The sequence below is a fragment of the Palaemon carinicauda genome, chromosome 26, assembly GCF_036898095.1.
Source record: "Palaemon carinicauda isolate YSFRI2023 chromosome 26, ASM3689809v2, whole genome shotgun sequence".
NCBI classification, from domain to species: domain Eukaryota; kingdom Metazoa; phylum Arthropoda; class Malacostraca; order Decapoda; family Palaemonidae; genus Palaemon; species Palaemon carinicauda.
Genome location: NC_090750.1, coordinates 37,968,909 through 37,992,387, shown reverse-complemented (window position 1 = coordinate 37,992,387; position 23,479 = coordinate 37,968,909). Strand labels below are relative to the sequence as shown.

The 23,479-nt window shown below is 40.3% G+C and overlaps 1 protein-coding gene across 2 annotated transcripts in view; it reads left to right on the top strand.

The window, feature by feature from the left end:
- Window positions 1-22,961, top strand: part of mute (muscle wasted) — a 421,459-nt gene extending 398,498 nt beyond the window's left edge. For both annotated transcript variants that reach the window (XM_068349571.1, XM_068349570.1), the window contains exons 26-27: window positions 11,647-12,645; window positions 22,764-22,961. In XM_068349571.1, the coding sequence (XP_068205672.1) occupies window positions 11,647-12,645; window positions 22,764-22,862 (1,098 nt within the window). In that variant the 3' untranslated portion in view covers window positions 22,863-22,961. The remainder of the gene's footprint in view (window positions 1-11,646; window positions 12,646-22,763) is intronic.
- The last annotated feature ends 518 nt before the right edge of the window (window positions 22,962-23,479 follow it).

The window sequence follows — 23,479 nt, the reverse complement described above, 5'->3', positions numbered from 1 at the left end:
AGATGACACTCCCCCCTTGCTGAGTCTCTCTTCTTCGGGGGCGGACCATAGTCTTAGGCAAGTCTCTCCTGCGAAGTGTTCACCTCTCTCACTAGAGGGGCCACTCATAGAGACTCCTCTTCAGAGGATCGCTACTGCTAAGGTCAGCTTGCTGGTCCTCCAGCCCTCATGGGCGTCAGTTCACCCTTTCAAAGGGTACATCCCAGTTCCTGATCGTCCTGCCAGCTTACCTGCCGACCTACCGGTGCAACCTTATGCTGCAGTTAGTCCTTGGACTTCGGTCCTAGACTCATCTGTGGACCTATCATGGTCGCCATCAATGGATGTTCGCCCTTCCAAAGAGCTCATCCCAGTTTCTGGTCGTCGTGCCAGCTGACCTGCCGACCTACCAGTGCTACCTTACACTACAGATAGTTCTTGGACCTCGGTCCTGGACTCTTCTGTGGATCATTCCTGCTCACCAACGATCTTCTGCACCGGCGCGCCAGCGCTCTCCTGCACCTGCGCACCAGTGCTTTCCTACGCGCGCCAGCATTATCATGCGTGCCATTGCTTCCACGCGCGCGCCACGTAATCGCGTGCCCATGCACCCACCCTTGCACATCCAGTCATGCTTCTGCGCATTTTAGGGAGACTGCACAAAACCCTACACAGTGCCTTACTGCGCGCCAGCGCTCACTTGCACTCTCATATCCAGCACCCTTCTACCCACTTGAGCTCGCCAATGCGCCAACTCTTCACAAAGAGCCAGTGCTTGCTGTTCGCCAGCGCTCTTCTGCGCTCTCAGACCAGTGCTCTCCTGAGCAGTTGTGGTCTCAGATTCAATGTGCCAGCTCTTGCCAAAGAGCCAGTGCTTGCAGATCCAATGCTCGCCAAAGAACCAGCGCTCACCTGCGCACCAGCTCGTGCCTGCTCTCCAGCGCTTTTCTGCGCATTCACCGAAAACTGCGCTTCAGCAGAAACTGAGCACAAGCATCATCCTGTGTGCCATCGTTCCAGTACTTTCCTGCACACTCGCGCAATAGGCAAAAAGAAAAGAATAAAACTTTTTGGACAGGTCACCATTGCCCCATTCCTCTCTCCGCAAATGCATATCATGGCCGCCGGGAAAAGAGGAAAGAGGCTTCATAGAAGGATTCAAGATCCCGAAGACTCCATCTTCCTAGGGGAATCAAAATGAGGAATCCTTGCTCCCTGTTTCTTCTGAAGTTTTTTCTTGACAGACCACCGTTAGCAAACAAGAAAGCGTCAACAGACTGATCTCTAGATCACTGTTTGCTGATGGCTAGTTCACGGTTTGCTGATCGCTAGCTCACCGATCACCAGATCGTCAATTGCTAGCTCAGCTCTGATCATTGACCTCTAGTTCCTCCAATGACTAACGCTCTCCGATTGCTAGCGTGCCAATCACCGATTGCTTGTCAATAACCAGTCATCAGCTTGCTGATCACTAGATCGCCGATGGGCTGCTCATCTTTCTTCGATCATCGAACTCACCTCGCTGATCTCTGACCAGCCCATCATCAGCTTGCTGATCTCTGACTAACCAGGAGGGACCATAGTCAGCTTGCTAATCTCTAGCTCACCGGTCCGCGATCGATCGCTGATCATCAGTGGCTTACCATCACCAACTGACTATCATTAAACCATTCTGATGTCTCTCAGGGCTCTCAAAGCAGATTACCAACTCATTTATTGCCAGCCTACCTTGGCTGACTGACCAGACAGCCTTCATCTGCCTGTCAGTTACCATCCTCGGCTCACAGACCGCCAATTCACCAATCATCAACAATTCGCCAGCATTTCGTGACTCAGACTTACTAGTCAACCCCTGCCCGTAGTTCCCTAGATCAGAAGGTATACAACACACTTCTCTCGCTACTGGCCGTTCACCATCATACCAATCCACTAAAGTGATCGGCAAACGATCGACAACCCTCATCAGCGGCTTGTCGACAGGGTACTACTTGTGAGCACTCTCCAACTACACAGTAACCACGATACCCAATCGTTAACCATTGATTAACATTCGCCAGACTGATTTTATTCTAAGGAATAGCATCACTCCCGTCAGGGCGCACGGTAGGGTTAAGAGTTGCCTTCCTTCTGTCAGTTAAAGAAATTCTCCCTCAGGGAAGAATCCGTACACAGGGTATCGCATCCGATCCTTTACGCCACGAGTCAAGACCCCAGCGTCAACAATCTCCCATGCGAAAGGATCCGCAAGGAGCTGTCCCTTTGGGTCGATGTCCACACCATGTTGGAGTTCGGACAAGGGCTAAGACCTCAGGTCTTCATTTGCACACTGGACCTAAAGGACACATACTTCCATGCCCAAACCATTCATCTAGGAAGTCTGGAAGATTCAGTCTAGACAAACAAAAAACACCAGTTCAGGACAATGTGCTTCGGTCTTTCCACTACACCCATCCCGGTCTCACAGGATCGGCTTCTGTCTCCTCCATTTCGAGACGACTGACTGACCTTAGCAGACTTAGTGGCAACCTTGCATTAGCACCGGAACTTCTGAAGTCATTTTACCAAGATCCAGTGATCAATGTAAACCTGTGGAAGTGTTTCCTACTTCCCTCCCAGAAGACTGGTGTATCTGGGAATAATTCTAGACACAAATCTCCACAAAACTTTCTCAAAAAGAGAAGAACTCCCATCCCAGAGTGACTTGAGTCTGATTGGAATCAGGCCCTCGATCCTCCAGACATTCTGACCCCCATGGGACCAGAAGCTTGGACGAACCTCAAGGGATGGGTGTCAGTCGAGAATCTACAGAGTGGTATATCCTTCTCATAACTTCCCCACCCCTCGAACTTGATGCTGTGCTTAGAACACATCAAAAGAAGAGAGGAGGGACCATAGTGCTGCACCACACGACCTCAGCCCTCTGGACAGAGTTCGAAAGTACCGTCACTTAAATCTCTTAAGAGATGAAGGCCAACTTTCCGGTCCTTCAGCAGCCGCATCGTTTCCTAACAGACCACTCAGTGATGTGATGGACGGCAATACCACGCACCATATAGAGGCTCACATCGACAAGCAAGAAGGAACTTGCTGGCAGCCTCTTCCCATTGAACAGTATAAACACTTAAGATGGGCCAAAGTCCGTTCGGTGCCACTATCAGCCGGCTTCATTCCATACTAGAGGAATGTGCTCGCTGACAATCTGTGCACAGCATCTCAGGTAAGGTATACCGAATGGTCTTTGGATCACCTTGTAGCCAACAAAGTCCTGACTTTACGGGGTCCTCCAACTAGGGATCTGTTCGCAACGCCCCTGAACCTCAGGCTGCCGTTGCTCCCCAGCCCTAGACCCCAAGGCTCTCTGGCAAAAAACAGGCCAATAACGGTGGGTACAACAATGACGTTTATGTCTTGTCCCTGTTTTGTCTAGAGAAGGGCACTCAAAAAGGCTAGAACATCGGTCAGCCTCTCAAGGACTCTCATAGCTCTGTTATGGCATTACGCAGAACGGTTTCCAAACCTTCTGCAGCTCCTGATAGTCTCCAAGAGAACCCTCTCCACGTGACAGACAACCCACTTCGACACCTACCACAAGCTATAGCTTTGCTATGATTGTACCCCTGGAGACTACCCAGTACCTGCTCTCTCACCGAGGGTTTTTGCAATAAGTTGCAAAAAGGTTGTCTAGATATCTGAGGAATTCCTCAGCATCAGTCTACCAGGCAGTATAATGTCTTGTGTGGTTGGTGTCATGGGAAATTGTCTCTCTCCACTCGATACCTCTATTCCAGCAATAGCGGAATCCTCGAGTATATGCAAGAGGAAAAGACCCCTTTATCAGTTTCAACAGGTAAAGACGATCACTCAACTTTGATCCTTCACCTTCAAACTGAAAGGAAGGGACATCCTCTCATCGCTAGACCTTTCCTAACTCATATGGACTTACAACTTGCCTTTCTCTAGTCGGAATTGAGACCTTCCTCTCGGAACATGGTTCATATTCTCCGGTCTCTAAAGAGACCTCCTTATGTTCCACTTCACCAGGCAACAAATTTTCACCTGGTTTAAGAAGACAATGTTCCTACATACTCTGACAGCAGCCATACAAGTCAAGGAATTTCATGGTTTCTCTTTCAACATCACCCACTAATGAGAAGGGCGAAAGGCAATGTTCAGTTTCATCCCCGAGTATGTCACCAGACACAGTCTCCAGAGGTGACGGATCCTACACAAGTCTCCACTCGGTAACGGACGATCCAGATCATCCGTTACTGTACCCAGGGTAAGGTATGAGACTTTACCTTAAGAGAACAGCAACAACCCACCTGGGTCCCCTCTCTTGTCATCAGCACTGGGAGAGACTAAAGGAGGATCACCAAAATATCATCTCAACATGACGACTCACGATGTCAGGGGCATAGCTATGCCCCTGGCCCTTCTAAGCAGATTACTCTGTGATGCAGGTTTTACAAGAAAGGATGTGAATGCTCCAGGTGACTTGCAACCTCTCGCCTGCAAGACGTGACCCATAGGAACTCGATATGATCTTTATCGGTCCGTTGGTGGCTGCACAACAGCTGGTTGTATACCTCAAGCTCGTTATTGGACAAGTAGCAGAAGGTTGAGGGCACTGTTACCCGGTTTTAGTCTGCGTGAATGATAAGATTTGACTGGCTCTTATTCTTTTCTTCATCCTACCCTCTCGTGGGGAAAGCAGCATCCTGGGTTCTCTGCATAAGCTGACCTCAAACCACTGCAGGTAAACCATGCTCCCTTGTGTACCTAGTATTCAGCTAATACTGTTGTGTCCCCATACCCTGGCGAGGTGGTATTGGGAAAGTCTTGGTTACATTAGTTTTTCCTACAATAGACTCGGTATAACTTTACCTAGACAGTCGCACTTCTACATGTCTCAACACACAGCTTGCATAGGCCGCGGAACTTGCGTAGCAAGGTTTTAGCGAGGACAGGGACTCCTTGTTTTTGAATACTAATATACTCAGATAAGGAGCCCCCAGGTAAAGCCAAAAGCCAGATTGGCAGGGACGTCCACCCTTCCTAATGGGTGAGTCACCCTTAATAAATAGTGTGGTTTATATTCCAGTTACGGAACAAATCACAAATTCGTAGATAATTTGTACTTTTCCTAACTATACAAACCTTAGCTACTTATACAAACTTGCCCGCAAGCCGTATCCCCCATGAAGTCCTACCTCCAAGCAAAGTGAGCTAAATCACAGGTGTGTGAGGGGGAGTGATAGCAAGCTACCCCCCCTACCCCTCGCTAACTAGCGGTGTGGGTAGTTAACCCTCGCAAAATTTTAATGGCTCGTCATTTCAGCTTTGCCGAAAGTATAACCCCTAATAAATAGCTAAGGTTTATATAGTTAGGAAAAATACAAATTATCTACGAATTTGTAATTTTTAAAAATATTTTAGGTACATTTTTCTTCACTAATATGATACAAATTATATTGAAAATCATACCATAAAAACTACTTTATAAACCGAAGAATTCTTTGTGACAGAATTTTTATTTTCTTATTTGTTTTTTCTATGATTTATTTGTATTTTTGCTCATCTTAGACACAAAATAATTGTGAAAAAAGGAAAAAGAAAGTAAAATTTATGACACAGAATTATGGGATTTTTCTTTTTCTTTTCAGTTATATCTTTCTCTCTAAAATTGAACAATAGATGAGTAAAATATACTGAAGTGTGAATAAGTATGTTTTTGAGTTTTTAGATCCCAAAGATTTGCTATAAATTTTTGCTTTTTTCTTAGAAAATCAAAATAACGTTATTATGATAACCTTACTTTGTACTTTTAATGTTTATTGCTACATGAAGGCTCCCTAAAAGAGGTATTTAAATCCTACGTCTTGGTGTAAAGGTGTCTTGAGTGGCCAGCAGCCTCTCATTGTTGCCAGAGTTTTAGTTAGAATGTTCCAACTTTCTACTCTCTTTCATGTTTCCATTTTTTCTTGGTTCTTTTTTGTTGCTCTCTGCTTACTTTTTTGTTCTTTCTTTGACCTTAGGTAACATTGTCCTTGCTATAATGTTCACGAGGACGTTGTGAAAAGTACATATGAACTGCAAGTAAACAAACATACATCATAACTTCTGTACGTCTTTGAAAACTCTGGCAGGTCTTCTCTAGATTGTAGTTTGCGTTCACCTACCCTCTACCAATGCCTTCCATCTCTGCCAAAAATATGAGATTTTGAAACATAAGTAAAAAATCACTATATATATGCAAAAATAAACACGCAAAGACGATTCTGTCAAACTCAGTCATGCAGACGACGCAGTAAGGATGACGTCATCATTTAAAGACTGCTTTATCTTCATTATTAGTAAAAATAGTTGGCTGAAACTTCTGGAGAGCAGGTATGATATGTTTCTGCATACATAGAAACATTAAAATCATTTTAAATTTTTTCAAGCTGTTACGTCAAATACCATAGCTGAGGGTCCCCTTAAATAACCGTTTTGAAGAGTATGATGTCAAACAATTGTTCTCAGGGAAAGTATGTTTCAAATTCAAGTGTTTATGGAACTGGAGAATATATATTGTGCATTGCTAAAGCTTCTACATCATAAACACAACGACTGACATTTGATTCTTGTAACGGCCAAGGACGAAATGTAATTTTTAGTTAGAGTGGAATTACAGATAGAGGATAGTTGTGTATTGCCAAGTTGATAATGATGCGACACACCCATACTCCCTTATCAACCAAGATAATGATGAAGATTTATTGATCGTAACTTATTTAACTTCCTTTGTTATTCTCAGAAGTCCAGCAAACCTTGGGAGCAGTAAACCTAACTTGTCTGGCTGGTTGCCTACAATAACTTTACTTCAATAGTTGGGTTTAGTGGTCATAATCACACTGTGTTCCTTCAGTAAGGGTTCTGAATGTTCATTGCACCTTACAGAGTTGAGTTCCTCTTATAGAGTCTCAAATTTTTAATTACTTTAGATCCTTTTGCTGCTAAAATTCTACAGTTATGCATTGCTAATCACTCTTAGACATCTATGTTGTGAGGCAGAAGACCAAGTAGGTAGTGTGGATCCTTACAGCCCTCCTCTCATTAAAGTAAGTGCTCTTAAGCAACATAATTTTTAATTTGGGAGATGGTATTTCATATTGCAGGAGCTCTTAATTTTTTATTGCTTATGATGATGTATCAGCTAAAGCTGGTTGGTTCCATTGCTTTCCAGATGATTACATTTTCGTCCGATTGCAAGTTCAGCCTCTAGCTCCTCACAGGTTTACTGTATTTGGGTAAATACTAACCTGGGATTTTTTAGGGGTTAATGGGCTGTGTGGTCTCCTAGAACTTTCTGCGAAAGGTTAGAACAGGGAATCCAATACAAAATAAGTACTTAAGATATATTGTCTCCCCTGTTTTAGTACCTGTGTATCAATGTGCAAAGCAGAGACTCATTTTGTATAGGAGAGATCGTCAAGTTCAGGTACCATTGAACTCAACACAGCACATCCAGTGTTGAAATCAATTTTTTTTTCGTTCTAGAATGTTACAGTCCCATGAAGTGAGAAATCCGAGAAATTTATTATTATTATTATTATTATTATTATTATTATTATTATTATTACTAGCTAAGCTACAACCCTAGTTGGAGAAGCAAGATGCAATAAACCCAAGGGCTCCAACAGGGAAAAATAGCCCAGTGAGGAAAGGAAATAAATAAATAAATGATACTAGTAATGAAAATTGAAATGAAATATTTTAAAAACATTAACAACTTTAAAACAGATATTTGATATATGAACTACAAAAAGACTTATGTAAGCTGTCAACATAAAAACATTTGCTGTGAGTTTGAACTTTTGAAGTTCTACTGATTCAACTACCCAATTAGAAAGATCATTCCACAACTTGGTCGTAGCTGGAATAAAACTTCTAGAGTACTTACTGTGTAGTATTGAAACTCATGATGGAGAAGGCCTGACTATTAGAATTAACTGCATACCTAGTATCACGAACAGGATGGAACTGTCCGGGAAGATGTGAATGTAAGGAATGGTCAGAAGTATAAAATATCTTATGCAGCATGCCTTATGAACTAATTGAACGATGGTGCCAGATATTAATACTGTATCTAGATCAGGAAAAAGAAATTTAATTGAATGAAAGTTCCTGTCCAACAAATTAAGATGAGAATCAGCAGCTGAAGACCAGACAGGAGAACAATACTCAAAACAAGGTAAAATGAAATAATTAAAACACTTCATAATAGATTGATCACCAAAAATCTTGAAAGACTTTCTCGATAAGCCAAATTTTTTGTGCAATTGAAGAGGACACAGACCTAACGTGTTTCTCAAAAGTAAATTTTCTGTCAAGAATCACACCTAAAATTTTAAAAGAGCCATACAAAGTTAAAGAAACATTATCAATGCTAAGATGTTGAGGAGCCACTGTCCTTGATCTACTTACAATCATATTTTGAGTTTTGTTAGGATCCAACTTCATACCCCATAATATGCACCATGCACTAATTTTAGCTAAATCTCTATTAAGGAATTCAGCAACAACAGATCTACATTCAGGTGATGGAATTGATGCAAGGAGAGTAGGATCATCTGCATATGCAACAAGCTTGTTTTCTAGATCAAACCACATGTCATGTGTATATAGTCTGGGCCAAGAACACTACCCTGTGGAACACCAGATATCACATTCCTATACTCACTATGGTGCTCATCAACAACAACTCTTTGCGATCTATTCCTTAGAAATTCAATAATGATGCCAAGAAATGACCTACCCACTCCCAACTGTTTCAGTTTGAAAACAAGGGCCTCATGATTAACTTGGTCAAAGGCAACACCAAAATCAAGGCCAATCATACGAACTTCCTGACCACAATCAAGGGATTTCTTCATAGCATTGGAGATTGTACGAAGGGCATCACATGCTCCAAGGTCTTTACGAAAACCAAATTGCAAACTAGGGAACAGATGATTACCTTCAGCCAACCTATTAAGACGTTTTGCCAAAAGACGTTGAAAAACTTTAGATAATATGAGAGTTATGGAAATTGGGCGGTAATCAGTGGGACTTAAGCTACCACAAACATATTTACATAGTGCAGTAACATTACCAATTCTCCAACAAGTGCTAAAAGCTCCTCTTCTTGCTAACTTGTGCAGAATAACAGATAACTTTGGAGCTAAAAAACAAAGGAAAAATACCATTTGAGTCCACACCTCCATAAGCATCAAGGTCCATCAAGAGAGCTTTAATTTCACGAGATCGAAAAGCTAAACTATTTAGTTCAGCGTCCGGAAAACAGAAATCAGGAAGTTCGAGTTTCTCATTACTCTTCTTGCTGTCAAACAAATCTGCCCAAAGGGTTGCCTTTTCCTTTTGGGAGTGAGTGACAGAGCCATCTGGTTTAAGTAAAGGATGAACTGTTGTATCTACACCAAATAGTGCAGATTTAAGGTTAATCTAACATTTTTGCTCCTGGGTTGTACCAGAAAGGGTTTCTTTTATGGTCAAATCGTATTCTTTTTCAGTTGAAGCATAAACCCTCTGAGAAAAAGCTCTAAGCTGAGTATAGTTATTTCAGGTCAAATCTGATCTGTTACCCTTCCAAAGATGATAGGCCTCCTGCTTCTCCAAATAAGCACGTCTACAATCATCGTTGAACCATGGTTTGTCCTTCACTCGGTACCTTAGTACACGAGAAGGGATACACTTATCAATTATGTTGACTAGATTCTCATTCAAAGGAACTACAGGATCAACACTACTATAAAATTGTGACCAATTCAAGCTCAAAATATCATGTAAAATCCCATTCCAGTCTGCTTGAGATTTCATATAAATCTTACATGATTAAGATACATCAGGGACAGGCTGCTCAGTCTTCACTACTAATGAAATCAAGGCATGATCAGATGTCCCAACTGGAGAACCAACCTTACTTGTTATAATGCTAGGGGAGTCGGTGTATACGAGGTCCAAGCAGTTACCAGACCTGCGAGTACCTTCACTTATGATTTGCTCACACCCTGATTCACAGGCAAAGTCTAAAGCTCTTAAGCCATGGCAATCAGTAGGAGAAACAGAATTTAACCACTCCCTATGGTGAGGATTGAAATCACCAACAAGGACAAAAGAAGCCTTTCTGTCTTCTTCTTGTATCTTAGCCATAATGGTAAGAAGACAATCAAAGATAGAATCATCCATGTCTGGATTCCAGGAGATCGAACACAAATAGAAGTGGTTATGCTTGCCACAAACTTTTATTACCTGAATCTCATGACATCCACATTCATAGCAGGACTTATGAGAAGCAGGGTACTCAGTCCTAATATACACCGCCATTTCCCTGGCCCTAGGGATGGCATCACGTTTCAATGTTATTGGATCCTTAAAACCAGTTATAAGGAGCTCAGATGAGTGCCTCATATTAGAAACCAAAGTTTCTGAGCACAAAAGAATATCATACTGTCTGGACGCAACTGTAAGGTCTTGAATATTTGCATGAAGACCACGAATATTGCAATACAGTAGATGACATTGACGAAATTTAGGACGTACTGGTCCCGGATTTCGCTCAACGTCTCCAGACAGCATAAGAATTAATGTTAATAAAAAAGATGACTTTTAGGAAAAAATTCTTCGTTTTATTGGAGGTCTATATAGGGTAGTAATCCCAGGTCTTAATATTAATTATCAAGGGAGGAGATAAATTCTGAAAAACACTCATTTTCAGGATAAATTGCCCTGGTGGCGCAAATTAGAGGTCAGAGGCAAAAATCCTAAGTAGTTTGGAGATGTTCTAAGTCACCTTATGAAGTGGTATGAATGTCAAAGTCCGGTCTTTAAAAAACGGCATTAACCGGCCGGTGCCCTTAAATAGCTTGAGTTTTTTCATTTCTTTTGAAATACAATATTTGCAACTCAAGTGTTTAATTTACATTATTCCATTAGTGTTTTAATAGGATCCTTAATTCCCTAAATGAATAAAAGGTCATATTGAAATTTGGGTGTTTTCAATGTTTTCATACTTTTGGGGGGTTGTTAGCTCCGATCAATGACAGTGACATCTAAACAGTCTGATGCCTAAACGGCTGTCCTGAATAGTCCAATTAGGTTTTTGACACCGAAACAGTCTGAAGCCTAAATAGCTGTCCTGAATAGTCCCATTTTTTTCTGATGCTGAATCAGCCACGCCAAATGGGCGACGCCGGAACGCGTCAACCCCATCATGGACAGGGCTTTCCTACCACCTCTTTAAAGTTCTAACAGTCATATTCAGCTTTTTTAAAAGTATACTCCTATTATAGGGCTCAGGTTTGTAGTTAGGAGAAATACAAATTAATTCAAGAATTTGTTATGTAGGTGGGGAAATGAATTTAAAAACTTTTCACCAGTTTAGACCAATAAGAACTCATGCCATAAGCTTATACAGTACTTTGCAAATTTCAAGAAGTTTAATTCTAATAGGACTTAGGTACCTCATTCACTCGAAACAAAGGTTCTTATGAAAATTCAGTATACCAAGATATGTCAATCAACACTGATTTGGTACTTTAAGTTCTTATTATTTTTTAGGAGTTCATAACCCTTATCTCATTGGATGACTAAATAAAGATAGCTAATTCTATTTTTCTTACATTCTAGTTTTCAGAAGGCCGAGTTTACCTCCAGTATGGTAAAACGCTTCGTCCAGCAAAGGTTACTTATCACTCTTTGAATGGAGACAGTAAAGATTCAGTTGATACTGGTGATGCGTGTGAAGTAACAGGTAAAAGTAGAGGAACTGTGTCAAAGAAAACATCACAAGCAAAAGACCCAGGCGAAAGTAGCTTAATGAAAAACAAAGAAAACATGAATCTCCTAAATGTTGAAAACAGTACCTCAAGTTGTGCTGACCATAAGGGTTCCCCTAATGTAGGAGAAAAGTTAACCAAAGACGAGTTGCCAAATCTGGTTGGAAAACAGAAAGAAAGTGTTACTGGACGAGGCAGTCAACTTAAGAAAAGTTTGTCATCCAAATGTGATGAGAAAGGAGACAATGTAGATGATTATGTGATTTGTGACTCTCAGCAGACATCAAGTACATCTAGTGTCAGCACAAGGTTAAGAGGTACAGGGAATTTGGACTCGGATATAAGTTTGAAAACTCGTAGAAAACCAACAGTCATTAATTCGCCACCCAAAGATATGTTAGAAAATGAGTTATTCCAGTCATTGAATGCGAAAAATAAAAGTTCAAGTGTCATTCCCTCAGTTTCTCAAACTTCTCATGGTGAAGTATCAAGATCTGATGCATGTCAAGACAGCTCAGTTTTAGGTAAAAAATCTAAAGAAACTACATGTGTTACATCTTTAGGGCATAAGAAAGACATTCCCAATGTAACCCCAAAAATTGCAGAAGATTTGGCTTACAATGATGCAAGTAATGTTTCCACTAGAAATAAGAAAATTACTGAAGATAGACTTGAGAAGTGTTCTTCTGGTGAAAAATCTGATGCTTTAAGTGCACTGCCAGTATTGGATGGTAGTTCATGGACCCAAGAAGAGAATCGAATTATGCTGATGGTGCTCCAAAAGAAAGGGTCTGCTGAACTTGCAGTTCAGGAAGTTATAAAACTCATGCCAAACAGAACATATGGGGAGGTAAGATACATTTATTATGAAGCTCTTAATTTAGAAAATTATTCATGAATAAATCTTTCATTTTTTGCATATTACTTATGAAAAATACAACAGTTTTATTTTTGGCAGTCAATGTGCTATGTGGTCCCCAGGGACTTTTCTGTTAAGTGCTAGAACATGGTATCCAATGCGACAAAAATATCAAAGAAATATTGTCTTCCTGCTCATGAACCTGTGTATCAGTGGGCAAAGCACAGACTCAGTGTGTATAAGAGAGATTCATGAGTTCAAGCTCTATTGAAGACTACTATCTGGGTAATTTCTTTGCTATCAGCCACTATTTTCTATTTGGTTTGTTTGTACTTCTGAATATTTTTTTCCGTGCTCTCGTATTTGGTGAGCTATTCAGATTCCTTCGTCAATTTTTAAAATAAGATGCAGTTGTTTATCTTTTGAATTTTTATAGCCTAGTCTAAGCCTTGATCCTCTGATCCTCGTGGTAAGTTTTTAGTAACCTAGAGTTTATGGTTATTGGAGTATAATGCCTTTACTGCTACATCTTTCATGATGGTGTGGTAGGGTTTAGGGTAAAGTATTTTTGTTATTTATTTACCTTTTTAACATGGATTTATATGGTTTATTAGATTATTTTGAAGTAATTTTTAGGCTAGTATAGCTCAGTGTGTTTGTGTATACTCCATTGCTAAGATGAGTGTCATTTTGCACTATCCCTTAATTAACCACAACAACAACTTATTTCTGTGGATCTATTCCACATCCTTAACCCAATTATTTTAGTGGTCCCGTGTGACTTCTCACAATTGGGTAATATTCTGGATGGGATACTAAACTGTGTTTATTTTATGAAGGAAGAAATAGTGAAGTAAATTATTTTTTAATGAAACGAGTCAGTTAAAAATTGTGGGATTTGAAGATTTTGGAATGTCAAAAACTTTGTTTCCAGAAAATAGCATTTAAAATTTGAAGGTCCAGTTACAGTACCTAATTTCAGAGAAGTTTTCTGAAAGTAATGAAATTTTGACAATCTTCCTTTCTATAAAGACAGTTCTTTAAATGATTATATTTGCAGTATTGACATAAATATCAGATCATTTACCTCATTTTTTCACCTTCAAAGTACCAATATTTCACTCAAATCTTTATATAAATTTTTTTGGCCTTTGCCATAAAATCTTTATTATGGTATTCAGGAATGCTTATTAGCATACACACACACACACACATACACACACACACACACATATATATATATATATATATATATATATATATATATATATATATATAAATGTATATGTATATGTGTATATAAATACTGTATATATAGTATATATATATATATATATATATATATATATATATATATATATATATATATATATATATATATATATATATATATATATATATATATATATATATATATATATATACATCACTTACATATACCAAAGCACTTCCCCGAATTTTGGGGGTAGCCGACGTCAAACAAATGAAACAAAAAGGGGACCTCTCCTCCTTATGTTCCTCCCAGCTTGACAAGGGACTCAACTGAGTTCGGCTGGTACTGCTAGGGTGCCACAGCCCACCCTCGACCATCATCCACCTCAGATGAAGCTTCATAACGCTGAATCCCCTACTGCTGCTACCTCCGCGGTCATCTAAGATTCTAAGGCACCGGAGGAAGCAGCAGGGCCTACTGGAACTGCGTCACAATCGCTCGCCATTCATTCCTATTTCTAGCATGCTCTCTTGCCTTTCTCACATCTATCCTCCTATCACCCAGAGCTTTCTTTACTCCATCCATCCATCCAAACCCTGGCCTTCCTCTTGTACTTCTCCCATCAACTCTTGCATTCATCACCTTCTTTAGCAGACAGCCATTTTCCATTCTCTCAACATTGCCAAACCACCTCAACCCATTCATATCCACTCTAGCTGCTAACTCATTTCTTACACCCGTTCTCACCCTCACTACTTCGTTCCTAACCCTATCTACTCGAGATACACCAGCCATACTCCTTAGATACCTCATCTCAAACACATTCAATTTCTGTCTCTCCGTCACTTTCATTCCCCACAACTCCGATCCATACATCACAGTTGGTACAATCACTTTCTCATACAGAACTCTCTTTACATTCATGCCTAACCCTCTATATTTTACTACTGTACTTCCTTAACTGCCCCCAACACTTTGCATCATTCATTCACTCTCTGACTTACATCTGCTTTCACTCCACCATTTGCTGCAACAACAGACCCCAAGTACTTAAACTGATCCACCTCCTCAAGTAACACTCCATTCAACATGACATTCAACCTCGCACCACCTTCCCTTCCCGTACATCTCATAACCTTACTCTTACCCACATTAATTCTCAACTTCCTTCTCTCACACACCCTTCCAAATTCTGTCACTAATCGGCCAAGCTTCTCTTCTGCGTCTGCAACCAGTACAGTATCATCCGCAAACAACAACTGATTTACCTCCCATTCATGGTCATTCTCATCTACCAGTTTCAATCCTCGTCCAAGCACTCGAGCATTCACCTCTCTCACCACTCCATCAACATAGAAGTTAAACAAGCACAGCGACATCACACATCCCTGTCTCAGCCCCACTCTCACCGGAAACCAATCGCTCACTTCATTTCCTATCCTAACACATGCTTTACTACCTTTGTAGAAACTTTTCACTGCTTGCAACAACCTTCCACCAACTCCATATAATCTCATCGCATTCCACATTGCTTCCCTATCAACTCTTATCATACGCTTTCTCCAGATCCATAAACGCAACATACACCTCCTTACCTTTTTCTAAATATTTCTCGCATATCTGCCTAACTTTTAATTTATTAAGAAAAACAGGTAAAGCTTCGAGTCAAGCTAACGACCGAACAACTATTCCCCACAGTCGGACACAAATATCAATCCTTTCTGATTGAATTAATTAATTTACGTTAACTGTATTCCTTATAAGGAAATAGTTGTTGACAATCTTTTGGTTTCTAACAAAAGAATAGAATTCCTTCAATACTCTGATTAGAAATCAGTTAATACTTACCCCATAATATTAAATAATTAAAAGGGTCAGTGGCACTTTTCTATCCCTTCTAGTCAGTCACCCCTCTCCTCCTACTTAGGATTCAAGTTACAGAAGATAAAGTATGTTCTAAGAGCCATACTCTTCGGACTAAACATAGTCCCAAGTATCTTCATGAAAATGGCAGATGCAGTCATGTAACAACTAGGCCATGAAACTGTTCAGGTAGCAGAGTACCTGGTGGACGACTGGCTGGTCTGCAAGCATCCGAAGAAGTAACCAAGTTCCTGGAACATCTGGGATGCAAAATCAACTTCAAGAAGTCTCGACTTTCTCCAGCTCAAGGGTTTCAATGACTGGAAAATCATTGGAACCTGAGGTCACATTGTCTCTCCATTCCCTCAAGGGGGAGGAAGGAGATCGCAGGGTCTGTCAAGAGACTGCTGTAATCCGACAAGATTTTTAGACGCCAACAGGAAAGAGTATTGGGCTCTCACCAGTTCGCAGCTGTAACAGACATACTGCTAAGAGCACAGCTGGATGCATCAGGAGTCTGGAGAAAATACGCATCAAACGTTCAAAGAGATCTAAAATTACCCGCATCAAACATTCGAAAAGATCTAAAATGACCGATATCGGCCTTATTTACATTACTTCCCAACCCATGGTCGAAGGCCAAGAGCCTAAAGAGGACCGTGCCCTTGCAACCACCTCTTCCGTCGATAACCGTCCACATGGATGCCTCGACGGAAGAATGGGGAGCTCACTCCCATCAAAGGAAAGTCCAAGGGACTTGGTCATCTCTGTTCAAGGCCTTTCTCATCAGCATTTTGGAAGCCATGGCAGTCCTTTTGACGTCGGGAATGCTCTCCCCTCGCAGATCACCCCTCGTCAGGCTGATCTTGGACAGCGAAGTGATATTGAGATGTCTGAACCGACAAGGCTCGAGATCGTCCCATATAATCCATGTGATAATAGCCATCCCTTGTCTAGAGAGATGGCACCTATCCGCTGTTCACTTACAAAGGATCCGTAATGGGACAGCGGATGCTCTATTCAGGCTCAAACCGATAGAGTCAGAATGGTCCACAGATGCAGACTCATTCTCTTCCATCTCAGAACAAGTCCCGGAACTACAAATCGACCTCTTCGTAATGAGCGTCATCAAGAAACTACCTCGATATGTAGCCCCATACGAGGACCCTCAAGAGGAGATAACGGACGCCATGTCCCTAGTTTGGAACGATTGGACCCGGAATTTCCTGTTCCTTCCATCCAATCTCCTGCTGAAGCCCCTCAACATGCTGAGATCCTTCCAAGGAACGGCAGCTCTAGTGGCTCCCAAGTGGCCCAAGAGCAACTGGTTCCCTCTACTGATGGAACTGAGCTATATCTCAACGGGTTCTGAAGTCAACAGTCTTCGCTTCATCACAGAGATCCCAAAATCTTCATTTCATGATTTTCTCGTCCTAGCGGTTAAGAAAAGATTTGGGATCTCAAAAGGCAGTATATACTTCTTAGAAGAATACAATTCTAAGTTGACTAGAAGGCAATATGAATCGTCTTGGAAGAAGTGGGTTGCTTTTGTTAAAGCAAAAGGACTGAAAGAAATTTCAATAGACTTCTGTCTGTCCTTCTTTATCCACCTTCATAATCAAGGTCTGGCAGCCAATACAATAACTACGAGCAAATCAGCCCTGACTAGACCTCTTCTATACGCCTTTCAAGTGGATCTGACGAACGAAATCTTTAACAAGATCCCGAAGGCATGCGTTAGACTTAGGCCTGCAGGTCCTCCGAAACCCATTTCATGGTCTTTGGACAAGGTCCTACATTATGCTTCATCTGTGAACAATGAGGATTGTTCTATCAAGGATCTAACCCAGAAGGTTATTTTCCTGTTCGCTATAGCCTCAGGGGCTAGAGTTAGTGAAATAGTAGCCCTATCAAGAAATGAGTGCCACATTCAGTTCACAGAAGTGGGAGAACTGAATCTCTTTCCTGATCCAGCTTTTCTCGCCAAGAACGAGCTACCCGCTAAAAGATGGGGTCCCTGGAGAATCTGCCCTCTGAAGGAAGATGTCTCTCTGTGTCCAGTAGAGTGTCTAAAGGTCTATCTTCGTAGAACTTCAGACTTCAGGGGAGGACAGCTCTTCAAAAGAGAAACTTCTGGATCAAACTTATCCCTAAAACAACTGAGGGCGAAGCTCACCTACTTCATTCACAGAGCGGATCCTGACAGTACACCCGCAGGTCATGATCCGAGAAAAATTGTTTCATCACTGAACTTTTTTCAGTATATGGACTTTGAGCGTCTTCTCTCATATACTGGATGGAAATCATCCAGAGTGTTCTACAAACACTACGCAAAGCAAGTCCACGAACTAAAGCATTATGTGGTGGCGGCAGGTAGTGTATTAAAACCTGTCGTCTAGTGCTGCGATGAACAGTTACTTGATTGGGACTATCAATGAGAGTGAAAAGGTGCTGACACTTCCAGTGCGATAACTTTTAAGTGAGTGTCACTATGGTGACACTAAGACTGTTCAAAATTTTAGGTGTGGAATTATACAGATAACACTTGTGCTGTGTGTTCATAGTACACAGTGTTGATAGTATACAATGTTTACAGAATTTATATTAGGAAAATTTATTAAAATTTTCAGTATTAGAGTGGCACTCCTCATTTCTTCCCTGTCAGGGAGGAAAATATTTTCTGTATATGTTGCACGTATAATTCCCTTAACACATTACATTCGTTACACTCGTTATTCCATTTAATCATTTATTCGAAATAAATGTCTATTAGAATGTAATTGCATCCTTTTTCGCCCAGCAATTAGCATTTTAAATATGCCAGAGTTCTCTTACTTAAATAAATAAGTAAGAGAACTCTGGCAGTATTATGGTATGCTTACAAACAATAGATATAGTTAACACGTAATTCTTCCGACAATATATACAAACCGTGAGACCCTTTGATCTAGTGGATACTTATGTTTGTTCATACAATATATGCAAACCTTGAGACCCCTTTTCTACTGTCTAGTATGACTCTTCCCTGCAGGGGGCAGGTAGCACTAACATTGTCAATGGTTAGTGGTATGACGGATAACGGTAACGTCATTTGTCTCAATGGTCCGGATGACCATAGAAAAATTGTCCCAAGGTTAAGGCACCTATGAAAATCCACAGATACAGTACTTTCTAGTAATTCTCTGGTAAGCTTCCATCAGGACGACATAGCTTGAGCCCAAAAGACGGATTTTGAGCGAAGCGAAAAATCTATTTGTGGCTAAGATAACCATGTCGTCCTGATGGACCCCCCCTCCTTTTCTATAGAAAAGGCCTTAACAGGATCCCTCCCAAAACTACTATATCTGTAGCACCATGCTCAATGCTACAAGGAATTAGCGCCATCTAGATACTTAATAGTAGTATGGGAAAAGGGTAACCTTAATAGGGGCTCCCCTTCTATTTTGCCACTCCTCCCCCTCGAGGCAGAAACGTTATTCAGGTGGAAGATTGCTTTGTGTCGTATCAAGATATACGTCCCTTGATTTATGCGATATCCTTAAGAGAAATTTTAAGGATATTCGCGCCAGGAGTTAGAATTCTGGAGACCTAAAGGTAAATTCTCTGGGAATATCCCTGTAGTCAAATATCCCTTAGGAAGCTATTTATAGGAACCTTCCATCAGGACGACATGGCTCTCTCACCCAAAAATAGATTTTTCGCTTCGCTCAAAATCCGTTTATGTAACATGCATAAGAAACATTGAATGACGGTGCCAGAGATTGATATCTACAGTAGATCAGGAATAAGAAATTTAATAGACCGTAAGTTCCATTCCAACAAATGAAGATGAGAATCAGCAGCTGAAGACCAGACAGGAGAACAATATTCAAAACAAGGTAGAATGAAAGAATTAAAACACTTCTTCAGAAAAGATTGATCACCGAAAATCTTGTAAGACTTTCTTAATAAGCCAATTTTTTTGACAATTGAAGAAGACACAGACTAATGTATTTCTTAAAAGTAAATTTGCTGTCGTGAATCACACTTAAATTTTAAAAGAGCCCTACAGAGTTAAAGAAACATTATCAATGTTGAGATCCGGACGTTGAGGAGCCACCGTCCTTGACCTACTTACGATCATACTTTGAGTTTTGTTAGGATTCAACTTCATACCCCATAATTTGTACCATGCATTAATTTTAGCTATATCTCTATTAAGGAATTCAGCAACCCCAGATTTATATTCAGGAGATGGAATTGATGCAAAGAAAATAGCATCATCAGCATATGCAACAAGCTTGTTTTCTAGGCCAAAGCACATGTTATGTGTACAGTATATAGTATGAAAAGTAATGGGCCAAGGACACTACCCTGAGGAACACCAAATATTCCAACTTGAGGAATGCTCTAGCTGACATGCTTAATCCCCAGGAGCACTGAATATGATCAGTGACTCCTCACTTAGTGTGTGGCGGAAAGCCATCTTACACTTCATGGTATCGTAATCGAAAGACCCCTTCACCTGCCGTGTCTTCCAGAACTCTAGTTTTAGAACATTTGCCAGTAAGCTACTCTACCGTTCGAGGGATGTCAGGAGCATTCAGGTCACCTTTTAAATACCTTAGCCTTTCCTCCTGCTTTCCTGGTTTACCGAGTACTCAAGTCTGTGGATGATTTTATTTTCAGGTTACCTAGACAGTTCCCAAATGCCACACACCAGGAGACCCTCTTTTTTTGCTGTTACTTGATACTTCTCTCTTGCTTACCAGTAGACCAACCATTCTTCTGCCAGTGATTTTGTAGTAGAGATACTTCGCTAGGCTGAGGCTATCTACATAGAATTTTGGTTTTCCTCATCTTCCTTTGCCAATAAAGGTCTGCTTAGTTTATGTGGTAGAAGGCTGTCACTCAACTCTTAATTAGATCTCAGACTACAGATCTTTGATCTTTTTCCATTCAGTGGATCGAAGTGGGTTCAGGAGTAGTTTCAAATGGTCTTAACCTCTCCAGGAACTCTAGCCCCTTAGGAATGTCACAGGAGTTCTCAGTTGACCCTTATACTATTCACGAACCTCAGCATCGACATTACGATAAGAGTACTTTATGATATCTCATATGTCACGAGTCATTCTCAATGGAGGAATGCCTTCCTCTCCCTTGTTTAGAATTTGTGTCCAGGAGCCAACTTCTAGCCCAGCACACCTCTAGATTAGTGGGACAGAATAACTCTTTCCTCTGTCCTGTGAGAACACAGCAGCACATCTTAGAGATCTCATGTTCCCTTACAGAGCACCAAAGACTTTCCTGTACCAATAGCTGGTAGCTAAAGATATCCAAGAACATTGCTTCTTCTGACAAAGGTACCTTCAACCATGCTGATCCAGTTTGATTCTGGAAGACCATTCTTTTTCATGGGAATGAAGTCGGCAATATCAAATATACCCTAACCTTCAGGAAGAACTGGTCAGTGAGGCTAGTCCTGAATGTAGGAGTCTTTCACGATAAACAACCTTTGTTGCCAACTACCCACGAGTCCATGAATAACCTTATCCTTGGTCATGTACTAGCTACTCAGTGTCGTGTTGCAAACCTTGTTCCCATATGGAAAAAGTGGCATCTCATCTAAGATAGCTGTTGGGACATAAGTCAAGAAGGAGAGGTAGAATATCTGGCCGTTTTCCTTTTCCTTTTTCCATTTGGGGTGAAGCAGTCACTCTGTTATATGCTGGATCTGACACTAGTTGCAGGCAAGCCTCACGACTGAGTAACTTTTCTTTACAGGCAAATTATGTGTTGAAGTATTTCCCCCATCCTCCCAGACAAGGGGGAGGATGGATGAAATGTATGCATCTCATTTATCATAATGACCATGCATTCAGACACTATCCTTATGGACATATTGTAGGTTCTTTCATGATCACCTACCAGTCTCGTGGTAGGAACTTAGCCTAACACCCTCGACATCTTCATGCTCAGGTTGTTAGAAATTTGACAAGATTAGTTTAAGGGAATTTTTCCCTACTAAGGATGAGTCTTTAAAGGTCAAAAGTTTGTATTATGTGTGGGAACAAATCACAATTTTTTTTAATCAATTTGTATGTTTCCTAGCTATACAAACCTGAGACATTTAAGTTACGTTGCTTGCCTCAACTACCTTGCAATTCTTAGGTCAAATTTTGATAGGAAGATAGCACTACCTATTGTGTTTACCTTGTTAACAAATGTTAAATTGCTATACTTATTTATACTATATGCTAAATCTAATTTTCATGATTATTGAAGCTATATACATATATATATATATATATATATATATATATATATATATATATATATATATATATATATATATATATATATATAGAGCTATGAAAAACACGTCTGAACCTTCGCTGGTGCTAAGGAGGAATGAGGGAGGGAGCGTGGGGAGGGGTTGGGGTGAGGGGAGGATAGTCGTAGTAGAAGGCAGCAGTCGGGTGTAGATCGGCACCTCGTAGTTCCGGGGGATGTTGAAGAAGGAGAGGTCTAACTGGTGAGGGACCTATGGTCGTGGTTCTATCACGCCCCAGTTACTATACCGACACTCATTAGAGTGAACGAGCTGGGTTTATTCTTGGCATTCCATGCATCCTTTTTTTCTCTGGTATATTTAGCAATATTTATGCCTTAGAAATGGTGCTATAAGGAGCATTTCACTAGGCGACACAGGTCGAGCCCAGAAATAGATTTTTCCTTCGTCAAAATCCCTTATATATATATATATATATATATATATATATATATATATATATATATATATATATATATATATATATATATATATATATATATATATATATGTTTATGTGTATATATATATATATATATATATATATATATATATATATGTTTATGTATATATATATATATATATATATATATATATATATATATATATATATATATATAGGTTTATGTATTCTTTATTTTCTTAAGTTGTACTGTTAGTACTGTTATTGTTATAAAGATGTGCATTACATTTTTCATGTCTCATAAAATCTTTTTTTTTCAGGTGGTTGAACACTTTAACATTCTGGTAAGACAGATGATGGAACAATCTGACGTAGAGGACATAGTGTTAAGCAGTGAAGATGACAACACAAGAGATTAGTATTCTTGTGAAGTGTTGTGAATATAACAGTCTTTTTAAATACAGTAAAGATAAGTAAAACTTGTAAGATAGAGCCGTGGAATTAAAGACAGAACAGAATTAGTGCAATATAAATGACCTATTTTAGGACATACTTGTATTTTACAATTGGTTATATCCTTTGAGGCATAATAAAATTTATGAATCTAATATATGGTCAGTAAACAAATACTGTCTATGACTTAGAGACAGCTGTCTATCACATAGCGTGTTTATGTGCTAACGCAGATCTTCATGAACTGTATAGTACTGTACTGTATAACAATTTTTTTGGGGCTCAAACCATGTTGTCCTGATGGAAGATTCCTATAGGTAGCTTTCTAAGGGATATATGGCTACAGCGATATTCCCAGAGAATTAACCTTTAGGTCTCCAGAATTCTAACTCCTGGCGCGAATATCCTTAAAATTTCTCTTAAGGATATCGCATACATCAGGGGCCGTATATCTTGATACGACACACAGCAATCTTCACCCCGAATAGCGTTTTCGCTTCAAGGGGGAAGAGTGGCAAAAATAGAAGGGGAGCCGTTATCAAGGTTACCCTTCCTCCCATACTACTGTACTATTGAGTATCTA